This window comes from Ambystoma mexicanum, chromosome 8 (assembly GCF_040938575.1).
Source record: "Ambystoma mexicanum isolate Mex_15411 chromosome 8, UKY_AmexF1_1, whole genome shotgun sequence".
Classification (NCBI taxonomy): Eukaryota; Metazoa; Chordata; class Amphibia; order Caudata; family Ambystomatidae; genus Ambystoma; species Ambystoma mexicanum.
In genome coordinates this window covers 834,323,312-834,337,333 of record NC_090929.1, presented here as the reverse complement: position 1 = coordinate 834,337,333, position 14,022 = coordinate 834,323,312, and the positions used below count along the sequence as shown (strand labels likewise).

Here is a 14,022-nt window from a genome sequence, read left to right as displayed (position 1 = left end):
CCCTCAATGGAAAGGTGTACACGGTGGGCACTTGTTGCTCATTTTTTGTTGACATGCTCAACAAGGCTCTGGTGAAGTATAGCAGCATTGGATGTGGCATGGTCGACAGCAGAAAAGGAGGGTGTGGAGTCCTGAGTCGACCTTAGCAAGCAGCTGATGGGAAGAGAACAACTGGGCCATAGAGAAGAATCCAGGGCTTGGGCCATTTCTTCAGAGATCCAAAACGACAACATTGCATAAACTGCGACTGCCTAAATCTGGACTGCAACACTCCAAGGCAAATTTCCTCTGTATACTTTTCTCACTTTGAGGTTGAGCCAGGGCTCAACCATCTTGGTCGATGGCACATGTGACGGATACCATCTGTATGGGTGTGAAAGCCCTGGCTCCATTTGATTTTTAGTGTAATAAAATGATGCAGGTAATTAGGTTTCTGAAGGGGAGGTCTGCTAATCGGGCCTCCCTTCTTAAATGCTGCATTCCAAAATTAGAGAGCAAGTGCAATGAGGCCAAATAAGGCAGTGTTTAAATTGAGACTAAAAAGGCAAGACAATTAAAAAAAAAAAAAAAAAGAATCAGATGACTTGCAACTGAGAATCTAGTAGGTTCAGCCCTATACTAAGTGTTTTGCCACATTTACTTAAAAATAATGAATACATCACACAGACCTTCTTGCACCAGGTTCCACTGTACATCGGCATAACTAGCAAGCAACGTAGTGTTGTTTGCCATGTGTGTGGTAAAAGCAGCTGGCATGGTAATTCGCTTACCCAATGGCGTACAGCCTTTTAGACTCCTATTGGGAGGTGCCTCCCCTGTAGCAAGGGGTACTCCTGCCAGTTTCCTGGTGATGGTAATCACTAGGGAATCAGGGGTGGCATGGCTTTGTATATATTGAGGGTCAGTAGGCAATGGCTGAAATAATTTCTCCACCCTTTGACTGCCCTGGTATGGGCTGGCGTGAGCAGGGAAGGAGCCAATCTCCTTTTGATCGAATTTAGGAGGAATGGCTTGGCTGGTGAGGGGGGTGGGGGGTGTTCTCTTTGAGAATGTCCTCCACAAAATCTTGTACAAGTATGGCCTCTTGGCTGGCAATCTGAAAATAATCGGCTGCCTTTCTTAGGATGGTATTGAAAGCCATCTGATCGTCTACTGGTGAAGCTTGGCGTGCCAGAGTGGAATCCACAAATAGGACATCTGTGTCCTGATGAGTAGGGAGCGCCCATGGCTTCCTCAACTTGATGTGTCCTCCCAGTCTTCCGTTGCATCCACCCGTCATCTTCAGCGTAGTCCTGTAGGAAGGTAGTAGCCCCTTCATCGTAAACGTCTTGATATGTCCATTTGAATTTCATCTTCAGGGTGGATAGAAGTGAAATGTTCCTGAGAAGGTTCTAAATTTCCAGGAAATCTTAAGGTTGCCACAGAAAGAGGATCCTCCCGAGGTCTCTTGGGTGTAGGGTGCCCCGAACGCGAGACAATCCTTTCCAAGCGGTCCATGAATCCTTCCATTTTTTCCCCTGGTCTATTTAGATGAACCAGAAGGTGCAAAAGGTAGAAAATCTTAATTTCCTTCCCTTTGGTGCCGAAATGTATTACTAATAGTGCTAGACAAAGGCCCCTGACTGTCTTCATAGTCCTTGCGAGCATCAGGGTGCTGTGGCGCGTACGAGTCCGCGGCACGCTCCTTGCATTGTTGACTCCTTAGGCATCAGCCCCACTGCCGAAGTAATCCCTGCAATGCTTTCGGTGATGTCCGGCGAATCGGGGAGGCCTAGCAGTAGATTTGTGTCCTGCCGGGGCCTTAGGTGCGGAGCAGCAGCTGAGCACACTTCACCGGCCAAATGCGATTTTGAGGTAGTGCCCTTAATTTTCAACAGCCCAGTCAAACTGCTGCTGCGGATTGGGAGGAGTGCGGTTCCAGGTTTTGCCGCCTTTCGCCTCCGTTGAACTACCGGTTTCCTCATGCGTTCGGCCTTGCTCAAAGTGTGCTCTCATGCTCGGCCTTTTATACCTGTAAGGGGGGGAGGGGGGAAGGTCCTTCAAGTGTTACCTCACTCTGCCTGGCCCTTGTGTTGGGACAGGTCAGGTAAATGTCTCTGGTGTTAGTCCCGGTGTAAGAAAGTGTTTGCGTCGGATAAAAGGGGGCTGGTGGAGATTCTAAATATCCTATGGGGTAGGATGGGGCAAAGGTAAGGAGCGGGATACTGTGTCTCACCAGTCAGTGTCCCTCTTCCACTCCCCAAAGCACCCCCCCACCAAGACCCGCTAAACCGGGTGATCCTCCCCCACTGGTCCACCCCCAGGAACTGGATCCAATAGAGATGGCCGTGTCCTGGCCAAATGGATTTCAGATCTCCGGGGACTAGCGGGTGAGACACCTTCAGGTTTCACACTACAGAGTACATTTTTTGCATCCAAACAGACTACAATCTTGCCCCAGACAAATGAGGAATCCGGACAAACACACCCGCATACAAATATAGAAGAATTAAATGTATTAATATTTGAAAATCTAATTCAGGTATAGAATAGCAATTTATGGTACAAAGTACAGAGCCAGCCAAAATTACCTGGTTCAGTTCTTCGTCGTTTGCAACAGCTAGAAGAATATGCCTTGGGGTGATTCTTCCCTTTTTGTTGTCTCTTGCAGCATTCCCTGCCAACTCCAAGATTTCAGCTGCAACATAATAATTTTGTATTAATTTCATAAAAAAGATAGCAACTTAGCTCAAATATTACAACACCCTCCAAACAGGTGGTATTACATCAACTATAAATTCAGTAACAATGCTAACCTGCCCCTACCTGCACCATTGAATGAAATGGTCAGCACGAAAATAGAGACTGGTGTATGCCTCACCCAAGCACACACTACAGTGCGGAAGAGGGATAACCCCCACGTCAGTTGAAAATGGTTCAGTCCAAGAGGGGGGAAATAGCACAGGCCAGAGAGCCAAATCCAACCCGGCCGCCCCCCACAAAAGAGCACAGCACTTCAATGGATGCAGTATGAGGTGCGCAGTGTCCCCTGGGAGCAGGAAGGCCAGAGGGCACGCGAGGCAAGCAGATCGGTGCGGCAAGATTTGGTACAGGGTCATATATAGTGTAAACATGACCCAGATCCCATTTACCATTACTGAATAGTCTTCATTCCTCAAAAACAATCGCGCCCCAGGATCCAGATTTAAAATATCACAAAGTCAACCAGGCCGCAACACGGCAGCAATGGGAAACACCTTATGGTATCATTGTCATCTGTGCTAAATGGTGAATTGTAGCACCTCACCTCTTATACAAGCAGACCACCTTGTGGTGCCATATACAAATTAAACATGAAAGGAAGGTTTTTCCCCCCTGGCTACCTCACAGTTCGTTTTTTTTTTTAAACCACAACTGGGACCATGAGTTTGCACCTATAAAATAACCTGCTAAATAAAATCCTCCACTTCATCACAAAATGCAAAAACAGCATGGAAAAGCCTTACTTTGTTTTATAAAAAAAAAAACCAAACTGCGAGGTATCCAGGAAAAACAAAATTCCTTTCAGTAAACAAATGAGGTGTGGGCTTCACCTCAAAAAACTTCCTGTGTTCCTGCACCAAAACAAACAAAAAAAAAACCCAACAAAAACAGTTTAGCAAGGTCTGTTCCAAAACTAGGGCCCTAGTACAGATTTACAAATTAAACATGAAGGGTGACACGATTTCACCCTGGGGCACTGGACTAGCTAATTTAATCTGGACAAATTGTCTGTGGATCAAAGTAGTTCATGACCTTACCCAAGACCCCCAAACCCATGCACTCCGAACTTGGGCGTCACATGGTCAATCAGATCAAATGCCAGAGGTCCAAAAGGGACACAGGCAGCCACCCCCCCCCCCCCCCCCCGACACTTGCAGTACAAACCCAAATAACTGAAGGCTGGTATTCTACTATTCAGTGTGTAACTAACTGTTTAATGCCACGACTCCAATGTATGCTCTCGTGCGATTAGCAGATTTTATTTAGATCTGCGCTACTGCTCTTCGGCACACAGAGATACAGCAAAGCCTGTGGCGCTGCACCAACAGCAGTCTCGCATCGCTTCCCTGGCATGCTTTGGGCCAGAGGGAAACTAATTCAGCTTACATTCCAATCCATGCAGACATTGACATCTGGGACACAAGATCACTGATAGGGTGCACTGAGCATTTCCCTCTATGGAGGTTTCTTTGCCGTCCTCCCAGTTGAGGGGAAGATTATGCTTTTCCCCCCTCATTAGGGAGATTTCTGTGCCAATTCCCTTTTGCAGTAGAGACCCAAAGCTCTTTTACTGACTTTAGGACTAAACTTTTATCCTGGAGTGAATGAGACGTTTTTCTCACTCATGTATTTTTATCCGATTATGACCCTGTGTTTCTTTTGGTTTTGGAGTCTGACAAACTGCATAGCATCATCTTTTTGTATTGGACACAGTACCTTCAGTGCAGTTCAGTGCAGTGTCACAGAAGTCCTTTGGATTTCTGGTAAGGTTTAAACATCTCTTGGATAAACTACTGTTTCCAAGAGTCGTAAGCGAAATTGACTTCACTTACCTTTTTTCTCTTCATAGACCCAGCACACACATCTTATGTGGAGTGCTGGGGGTTTACTTCGTATCCCCCCCCCCGCCCGCCATTTGTCTACCTTCTCATGTAGGTTACCCATACTACATTTAATGGCTGGCGGCAGTGGCTTAATTTTTCCACCATTGTGAGTTTTTACTACATGCTGAATCCTCAGCTGCAGTATTGTACCCAAGGGTACCCATTTTGTCTTTTTTGCCATTTGTTTATAAAAGGTCCTTCAAGATTGACTGTGCGCCAAACCTGGTTTATTCCCTTTTTTCATGTTGTCGGTGGCGGGATTCAGTGGTGAATGTTAAGCAGAATCCTGTGCAGTGCCCTTAGGGACCACTACACACAATTAAGACTACAAGTGGTAATACAAGTTCACCTTTGGTACAAGCCTGTACTACACTGTTAAAGTGGTAGCAGTAGCTGAGCAGCCAGACTTATCTCAAGAGCAAATGAGCAGTAGTAGAAATTACACAAAGGACCACAATTAACATGACTCAAGCAAACACTGACTCAAGGTTTTTGGTTGAAGAGTAATACACTACACAACCAATTCTCTTGGCACAGAACAACTCAAGGTAAGTACCCTATGTTTGGATGGACTGATGTAAAACAAAAGACGTTACCAGGAATACAGATGCAATCACTTTTTGACAGCAATGACAGTTCGGTCTTACGAAAGATGCACGTATCCACGGAAAGAAATGTTAAAGAAATGTTACCTGGGCAACCACACACTGAGTTAACCAAAAAGTTGGGGGCAAAAATCATAGGCAATACTTTTGTCAAGGCAGACAGAATCAGAGAACACTTGCTGACAGGAAAACCAAAAGTCAATAGGCCTGCGCCAGTGTCAAGTGGAACTGGGTTCCTGTTGTCAAGGATCACAGTCAGACAGTTCAAGCTTCAACGTTGCCAGGAGTACATGGATATTGTCAATCGAGGAAGCACCCAAGAGGGAAGGAAGACAAGGGCACGCCTTGGATGATGAGAAACCGGGATTCACCCTAGTTCCTCGAAGCTGGACACAGTACCTTATTCAATTAATAAGCTGGTGCCACTGCATTCGTTACTGGTAGTTTCCTGCAGACCCACGGTTCCTGGAGCTTCGGTCGTGGAGACAGGAAGGACGTCTGGAGGGGTCTGCACTACTCAGGGATGAGGCCAGCAGCAGCGACGAATAAAAGGTGCACTCCTTTAAATGAGATGGCTATCCGGACCACTACAGCAGAGTGCAGCGATTTCGACCACGAAGAGGACCCTCTGGCTGTGGAAGATGAGCGGGTTGACCCCACCAGGGAAGAAGACTCGAACTGAATCTGCTCTAGTCGTTGAAGGGTAGATAGCTCAGGGCTTCACCGGGACGGGGTAGTTGCAGCTGCGGTCTCCTTCTCCACTTCTCTTCTGTTCTGTTCCTTGTAGCTCCAGTGGCGACCGACTTCCAGCCCAAGAGTCCTGCCTTTTATGCGGAAATCCCCCATTCACACAGCCTGGCTGTCAATCACGCAGCAGAGGGGGGGGGGGGCAAAAGACGGTGAACAAAGAAGGCTAACCTGGTAAAACACAAGAAGGACTTTAACAAAAAGAAATGGCGAATTAACCGGAGCAAAAAGAGCATCTGGTCAAGCGGGTTTATGTTAAAGGCTAATATAATAGTCTAAAACAATACCACGTTTATATAGTATAACCGCGGTAGAAAAGTTTGAGTAGATACCACTGCCACCAGCCAAGTCTAAATGGCGCAAAACAAAGCTCAGAGAGGCACAGGCAAAAAAGGGTAGGAATTAACACTTTCCAGTACTCCATGTAAGATGGGGTGTACTGGGTCTGTAGTTTAAAAGTAACTATGTAAAGTTAATGGCAACTTTACATATTTCTGGGGGACAGTAGTCAGCCCCAAAAAAAATGGAGTCAAAGGAAGTCTCAAAGACAACCCTGTGTTACTGCACTGAAGGTGCGGTGTAACACTCCCAAAAAGGTGGTCTCATGGAGTGGTGTGCTCCAGAGCCCAAGATCACACAAACAGTAGCAACACACATGGCAAAACACATGCAAGAGTGGGGAAAGGTGCACACTCTTACCAAGTGGAAAAAATCCAGCAAAGCTGCTGGGGGGACTCACTAGGTGAGCGAAATTAGCCATAGAATGAGAACTCTCCCCAACAGTGAAGCCCGGCTCTGGCTCCAGCATGTCTGGCAGGGCAGTGTTGGGGAGGAGCTAGCGCCTTCCTGCACCCCCTCAAGCGCTTTACAATTAGGCAAGACCTCCAAGCACTATAGCACTGAGAAAACTTTGTCCATGCAAATATAATCACATACAGACATGGGTGCCCACTAAATGAACAGTATTTAAATATAAGATGCAAATAACCATTAGCTGAAAAAACTTGCAAATGTAATTCTGTGTAGTTCGAAATCTCAAAGCACGGTAAACCGCAGAATCCTCTGTGCCAAAAAGAATGCAGCCTGTGCTAAAAAACAGACTACAGGGATTGGGTGAAGCCCGGCTAGCTCCAGCAAAAAGCATGAGGTAACTCAGCTGTTCCCTGTCCATCACAAGCCAATGGAGACCAAAAAAGATTCAATGCACGACATACAGAGTACTATGGGAAAACATTTTTTGTACAATTACTGAACCAGATGAAGACTATTGAGTGAAGTGTAGAATATGGCGGGAAGGTGCATTTATGTATAAATGTTTATAACAAAGCAAATACTAAGCACGAGCTACAATGTTTTCCTGCAGAAGCAGCAGTATGTTAAGTAGCTTGTAATCTGGCCATGCAACACGAGAGACTGCAGCATCCCTTTTAAAGGAAGAACAGTTTTGAATGAGTTCTGCCGGTATCCAGTGACCAAGTTGAAGAGTATATAAAGGCGCCTGCTTGCCATTAGTCTGCAGGAGCCAGCCAAGTAGGACAGAATGCTGGTCGGAAGGTCCTTCGACAGGGACAATTTGTTCGGGAAGGCTGTGAAAGTCTCTACAAGTTGTCTGATGCCACATCGCCTTCCTGCAGAATTTCCAGCGCTTCCGACCTCTTGTCAGGGAGGAAGTCCAGGGTGGGGGGCGATGCTGAACCACAGATCCCACAGCGCGCTACAATGGCATTGGCGGCCTGGATGGTCGTCGCTACAGAATAGATGACGCGTCGTCCCATGGCATCTAACTTCTTGCCCTCGCTGTCCGGAAGGGTGGATGCTGCCGAAGAGGCACCCAAGGACTTCTTGGCCCGAGCCTTCACAGTCAGGACCGGAGCACGGTCCTGTGTGGCCTTCTCCTTAGGGGGGAGGGTTCTCCTTAGGGGGGAGGGTCCGCACCCCAATCACCCATGGCCTTCTCCGGCAGGTTGGTCTTGGACCTAGAGTTTGCCTGGATGGTCAGACTTACTTTTGGCCGAAGATCCTGAGCGTTGACTGGCGACTGAAGCTGGAAACAAATGCGCCATGGCCACAGAGGAGCACGTTGCAACGGCGCTCCCGGTGGCAGTGGACTAGCAGTGCTCATCCTTTGGACCCCTGCGGGAAGGGCGCCCTCAAAAAGGTCTTATAAGCCTGCTCAACTTTCTTGGAACCGGGAGATGTATTCTGCTGGGACCCACCCAGAGCAGGGACCTTGGCCTGCAGCCACTCCTTCAGCTGCCTATGCCGATCCTTCAGCGTGCGAGGCGGCATTGCCTGGCAGAACGCAAGGTCTTCCTCCACATGCATCGGGTACAGGCAGTAAAGACACTGGGAATGCTCATTGTCGGAAAAGGCATTCCGCAAGCCGCAGTTGGAGCAAATCCAACGGGGTGCTGAATCCTTCTCCTCCGATATGGTCCACGCGGCGTAGACCTGAAGAATCTTCTGGAAGCCTCCACAAAGAAACGCGACGAAATTCGCTCTGATGGGGGGCTGAAGAATCCGAAAAACAGTTCCCTGTTAATCGGAAGGTTGATCGATTGACCGAAAAATAGAGCAACACTTTTCCAAAAAGCAAAAAAACGCAGCAAAAGCTCAGGAGCTAAACACGAGAACTCTCAACAATTGAACGTGCGGTACAAATCCGAAGATGGCTGCCAGAGCAGGGGCTTAGGTAGAGGGCAGTCATTGGCTGGGGGCAGTATGACCCAGAGCTCAGTGATTGGTTATAAACTGATTTTTTCCTTACCGAGTATTCCCAGCCCGACGATTGGGAATATCCATGCGCATGTAAATACATGCCAAACCCATGCTTGAACTGTCTTTCTCCTAATAACCAATCAATGAGCATGTGCTGAAGTACGATCATGCAGAATTTTTGGGACTTTATACATCCCAAAAGAAATAAACACCAAAAATCACCTAAAATTTAGGAAATTACTAAACCTGGCTCTTCAACGCCACCCAGACTCCAACTGAAAACCGAAACAGTACGAAAAAGGGATGACTAAACTGGAGTGCACGCAGACAACTCCCAGTACCGACGGTGGACAATTCCCTATGTGAAGAAGCTCCCACGGCACTGGGACGAAGGACCCTGGTCAGAGTGGAACACATGAGACATCCACGGAGACAACAACCCACCTAATTCCACCGAACACCTGCACTCGCCCCTTAGTTGCCACCAGGTTCCACAGTGTGGTGGAATTATCAGGATATTGGCAATCACCACACTAGCTGAGCTGTGGACATTGGCAGGTGCACTAGCCGTACGAGTGGGAAGGGAAGACAGGCTGCACTGCGAGGGAGGCTGGGGGAGGAGGGGACCAGATGTGAAGGGACCTTGAAGGCCAAACGGACCCAGATCAGAACGAGGCGCAGGGGGCTCCCGAACCCCACCTGGGGAGATTACAGAAGCCCAGCACCTCAATTCAGGATAAAGATGCCAACTAACCAATTGCACTAACAATTCCCCCCTCTGCATACACCTCTCAAACTCCAAACCAAACAACCACAAACCTACAGCACAACAAACCGCACAAACTTCACTACATTGCAACAACATAAGAAAAACACACAGACTCGCACAACAGTACACGACGACTACTGGCTTCAAACACCCCAAGCCCAGCCTACTGACCCACCGGGCTGAGGCCGCCAACAGCACATCACTGCTCTCTTGCACTTTTCTAGCTTCTTCCCACTACCCCCCCTTCCTCTTTCAGAGCCGCCAGAGGACCACTCAGGTGGTGATAATGTTAAAGGACATTTGTACTGCACACTAACATTAACATTTGTTTAAACGACAGAGGTCCAGGATGGGCCTTGAGCCGCCAGTCTCCTTTTTACGAGGAAGTACTGCGAGTACACTCGAACCCCCGCAGCCTCTTTGGGATGAGCGCTATTGCACCTTTCTCTAGCATAGCCCGCACCTCCAGCAGCAGCTAAGGGACGTGGTTCTCCTGACAGGCCACCGGTGGTATACAGAGACACTTCCGTTGAAAGGTCAGGGTGTGTCCGTGGGTGAAAGCGTCCATCACCCAACAGTCGGTGGAGATGGTCTCCCACATGCCGACAAAGTCCATCGGCCTCCCACCGGGAGCACGGGGGGCCCCGAAGCCACGACCAGTTCAATCCTGATTGGATGTCGAAGGCCCGCCCTGGGGAACCTGGTGACAACGTCATCCTCCGATGGCCTTGGAACGAGCCTGGTTCGTTTCCTGGGCTGAAGATCGGGAGGGCTGGCCGTAAGAAGTGGAGCCCAGCTGAAACCCCTGGACGAACCTTGGGACTTGCTGCCTGAGGGCCGACGGACGGCCTCCATTGTTGAAGAGTGCCCAAAGCCCGAGCTGTCTCTGTGTCTGTCTTCATGGCTTGCAAAGACTCATCCACGGCCTTCCCAAACAGATTGTCTCCGTCATGTCCAACACCTTCAACTGAACGTCCCGACTAAAGCCGGTCGCCTTGAGCCAGCCACGACGATGGCAAACGCTGTTTGGGGAAACCAGCGTCAGCGTTGTCCGTGGCCAGATTTAATGTATTTGGCAAACAGGTGAAGGAAAGATCAAGTTATGACTATATTTGATAAGATAAATATTGTCACGGGTGAGACGATTTTTTTTAGAATCCGAAAAATGTTAACGCACAACCTTGAGTCACTGAAATCATGTGTGGGAGATAATGATCATAAGGTAGTTTACTAAAGTCCAACATTGGTTCTAGGTAACGGACCAGGCAGACTTTCCCAAAGTCACTCCTTATTGAAAGTTGTATCCCTGTTTTCTTGTTGAACAATGTATTGCAGACACTCTCGTACTCGTAGGGGGAGGTGGACTTGGATTTTAGTCAAATAAAAAAGTCTGAAGCGGACGTCTGAAGGGGACCAAAGAAATACAGTAAACTATAGATTTAGCAGAAATGTTGCAATTTTAAAGACATTACAAAGTGTGTTCAATATTTTGAGACAAACAGATACATGTAACTGAGGCACTCAATTTACCTGCCAAATATTCTATCACAGCCGCCATGTACACTGGTGCTCCCATGCCTATCCGGTACTTGTATGTCCCTTTCCTCAAGTACCGCATCATTCTACCAACAGGGAAAATTACTCCTGCCTTGGATGAGCGGGACAGTTTGGTAGTTTTCTTCTTCCCCCCTCTCGCAGACATCTTTTTGGCAGCTAGTGTTTACCAAGGGACAGGTAAACTAATTATGCTGAAAAGATAAATGCAGACAGAAAGGTTAATTTCAAATACGAAACAGTGCATCACCCTCACAGCCAAAACATATTGTCTATAATTGCCACTCTCCCTGCTAGATCCTAACACACAAACAACTGTCTTGCACATAGAACATGTACGGGGAACCATAGCATGCATGACTGGGAGGATATGTTAACATTTTGGAGATTAGCATTGCTGGCTTTAAAAACACACCAGATCACACAATATTATTTGGGAAAGATCTCTTTACAGCACCTTTCCCCTCCATTTATATGGACCCCAAAACTGAATCGAACCTGATCTTTTTTCCAGTTTAGTGAATCCTTCACCTTCACTATACAGGCTTTTGCACATCTGTCAGGGGGAAACTGACATGTCCTTCAGTCTGTCAGTACTGGGAAACATTGTTTCCCTTAGTCTTGTTACATTATCACTTTATCATTGTAAAATGCATCTTACAATGTAGTACGATGGGGTACACCATTTCACCTTGGACTAACACTCAGGATTTTGGATTGCGGTGTGCCTAAAGGGACAAGCTGGTACTTTTAGCAATATTTTGGTGCATTTTACTTTAGCCTTACTGTGTAGGGCTATCTTCTGTGGTTAGTGGTCAAACATGGCCATGTCACAAGGTTGTTCATTTGTCCCATGGCCATCTTGTCAACAATACTTCCCGGCCTGCGAGGACAGGAAAATCCTTATATGGACTTCCCGTGCCCGGGAAAGCCGAGGGTTTTCGCATGCCTACCTGCAGGGCCATGTGGTTTTGCTTCCAGGAAGTGGGTTGGGGCTGCCTGGCCCCAATCCACAAATGGTTGCACTGTGTCTGAATGGTATGCATGAGCTGTGCCACCGGTGTTCCCGATTGGACCACTGCTTGGGGAGGGGGGGGGGGGTTTGAATCGGTCTGATCTTCGATTGGGTTAGTGGGAGTTCGACTCCTAACTGCTTCACAGATCCTGAAGGAGCCAAGTATCCTGTCCAGTTGCAAGACATACAAGGAGACTGTGGACCCGTTGGAAGAAAGCATGGCAACCAACTTCTCCTGCGGTCCTGGAAGAGCCATGTCTTGTAGGTGATCTTTAGAAGTCCTGCAAAAGGCGCTTCACCCTTTGGAGTGGAGGGAACATCCATTGTCGACATCAGCTCAGAGTCCTGCAAAGTAGAGCCCTTTGAAGTGCCCCTGGATCACCCAGTGGCTGCCCAGCTCAGATAGAGCTACCGCGCTGCAGACATTGCTGCTATGCGGTGAGGCCTGGAGCTTTGGGGAAATCGACAGATACGCTGTGAAGTCTGCCGGCGTTAAGTGTCCCCCTCAATTTATTACGTGCCGAAGGCATCAGGGAATTACAAGAACACATGGGACAGCACGGAAAGCATGGGACAACCTACAAGGATAGAGAACAGTCTAAGGTAATATACTAAAACAGAATTTTTAGTTTCTTGTGAGAGGATGTTAAGTTTGTCTCCAAGAATAAAGCTAAAAAGGCAGAAGAAACATACGCCTGCTGACAGAACCAGAAAAAGTCAACAATTGCCCCGGACTCGGGACTCTGGTCAGCAGCTGACAATTGCTTGATCCAAGTGTTCTTTTGGGCTGGTAAACAGCTAGTCTGTCTTTCTGGTGCTGAACCATAGATAGCGTGTGTACCAGGACAAGGTTTTTAAACGGAATTACCCAAAATGTCTGATTTTAAAATGACCAAATGCGTGATTTGGCCAAATTTTGGCTACTCGAAAATTCTGGGTGGCCGAATGCAACCAGATCATGCATTCGGTGCTAGGGGCTGTCCCCCACAGCCTTGCTCACTATATTGTGAGCCTGGGGTTGCAGGGGTGGCCACCACAAAAATAAAAAGTGTGGCGGGGCGGAGGCGTTGCAGGGATACCGCGAGGCAAGTAGGGGTGGGGGCCAGGGAGCAAGTTGGAAATGTTCAGGGGAGAAAAGGGAGGTGGTTATTTTGGAGAAATTATCTTTGGTCTTTTCCCCCTCAAACATTTGGATTTCGGGCTTTCAACCCTGATACTTTTAAACCGCACTCTGGCCTTTACTGCAAGCCAATGTCTCCCAGTGTTGGGCGATATGTTAGTTGCCATGCAATGGTGGCTGTCGTCCATCTATGTTTTCTGGCATCCATTCCTGTGCCGAAAGGGGTCCTGCATCAAGTTATTCAGCCTTCCCCAACTTGAAGACCTTGCACCAGCATTGGTCTCAGACCGGAGAAGTGCTCGAACATGAAACCCCTGGGCATCAAAGAACGTAGTTAAGGCCGGAAGTGTGACCTTGGACATCTGTAGACCTGCCACGTCCCAAGAAGAAACGGGGGATGAATTCCAACAGTACTTACCAGAACGCCCAACTACCTTTTAAAAGTTTGGTACCCACTAGAAACTTTTACAATAGTTTGGCTTTGCCGCGGCTTGCTTGCGCAAGCATTTCAAAAGTGGGGAACCTCTTTATTAGCTAGGATAACTTGTCATCTAACCCAGAAGCCCTCCACTAACTTTGTCCCACCTCACAAATCTGAGAAACTTTGGTGAGCTTTTGGGCACAGGGCCCTAAACATCTTTGGGATGGACTTTTGAAGTTAGTGTCGCTTCTCTGTGGACCTGTAGTGTCGCATACCTTCCTTTGCAGTGGGTTTTTGTTATGTATTTTGCCCTACAGGGGGAAAGGAGTTCCAGAGCAGTCACAGAGATGGCATTACTATGGATTTTGTGGCCCACTGCATCTTCCTGAGGGTTCTACCCACACCACTCCAAGCACTTCTAGCTTTCATGCTGCCTCCTTGCTGTGAG

The 14,022-nt window shown here is 47.8% G+C and overlaps 1 protein-coding gene across 2 annotated transcripts in view; it reads right to left on the bottom strand.

The window, feature by feature from the left end:
- MACROH2A2 (macroH2A.2 histone) overlaps positions 1 to 14,022 on the bottom strand; it is a 64,638-nt gene that overhangs the window by 34,545 nt on the left and 16,071 nt on the right. For both annotated transcript variants that reach the window (XM_069610709.1, XM_069610710.1), the window contains 2 exons: positions 10,995 to 11,212; positions 2,571 to 2,677 (listed from right to left, as the gene is read on the bottom strand). In XM_069610709.1, the coding sequence (XP_069466810.1) occupies positions 2,571 to 2,677; positions 10,995 to 11,166 (279 nt within the window). In that variant the 5' untranslated portion in view covers positions 11,167 to 11,212. The remainder of the gene's footprint in view (positions 1 to 2,570; positions 2,678 to 10,994; positions 11,213 to 14,022) is intronic.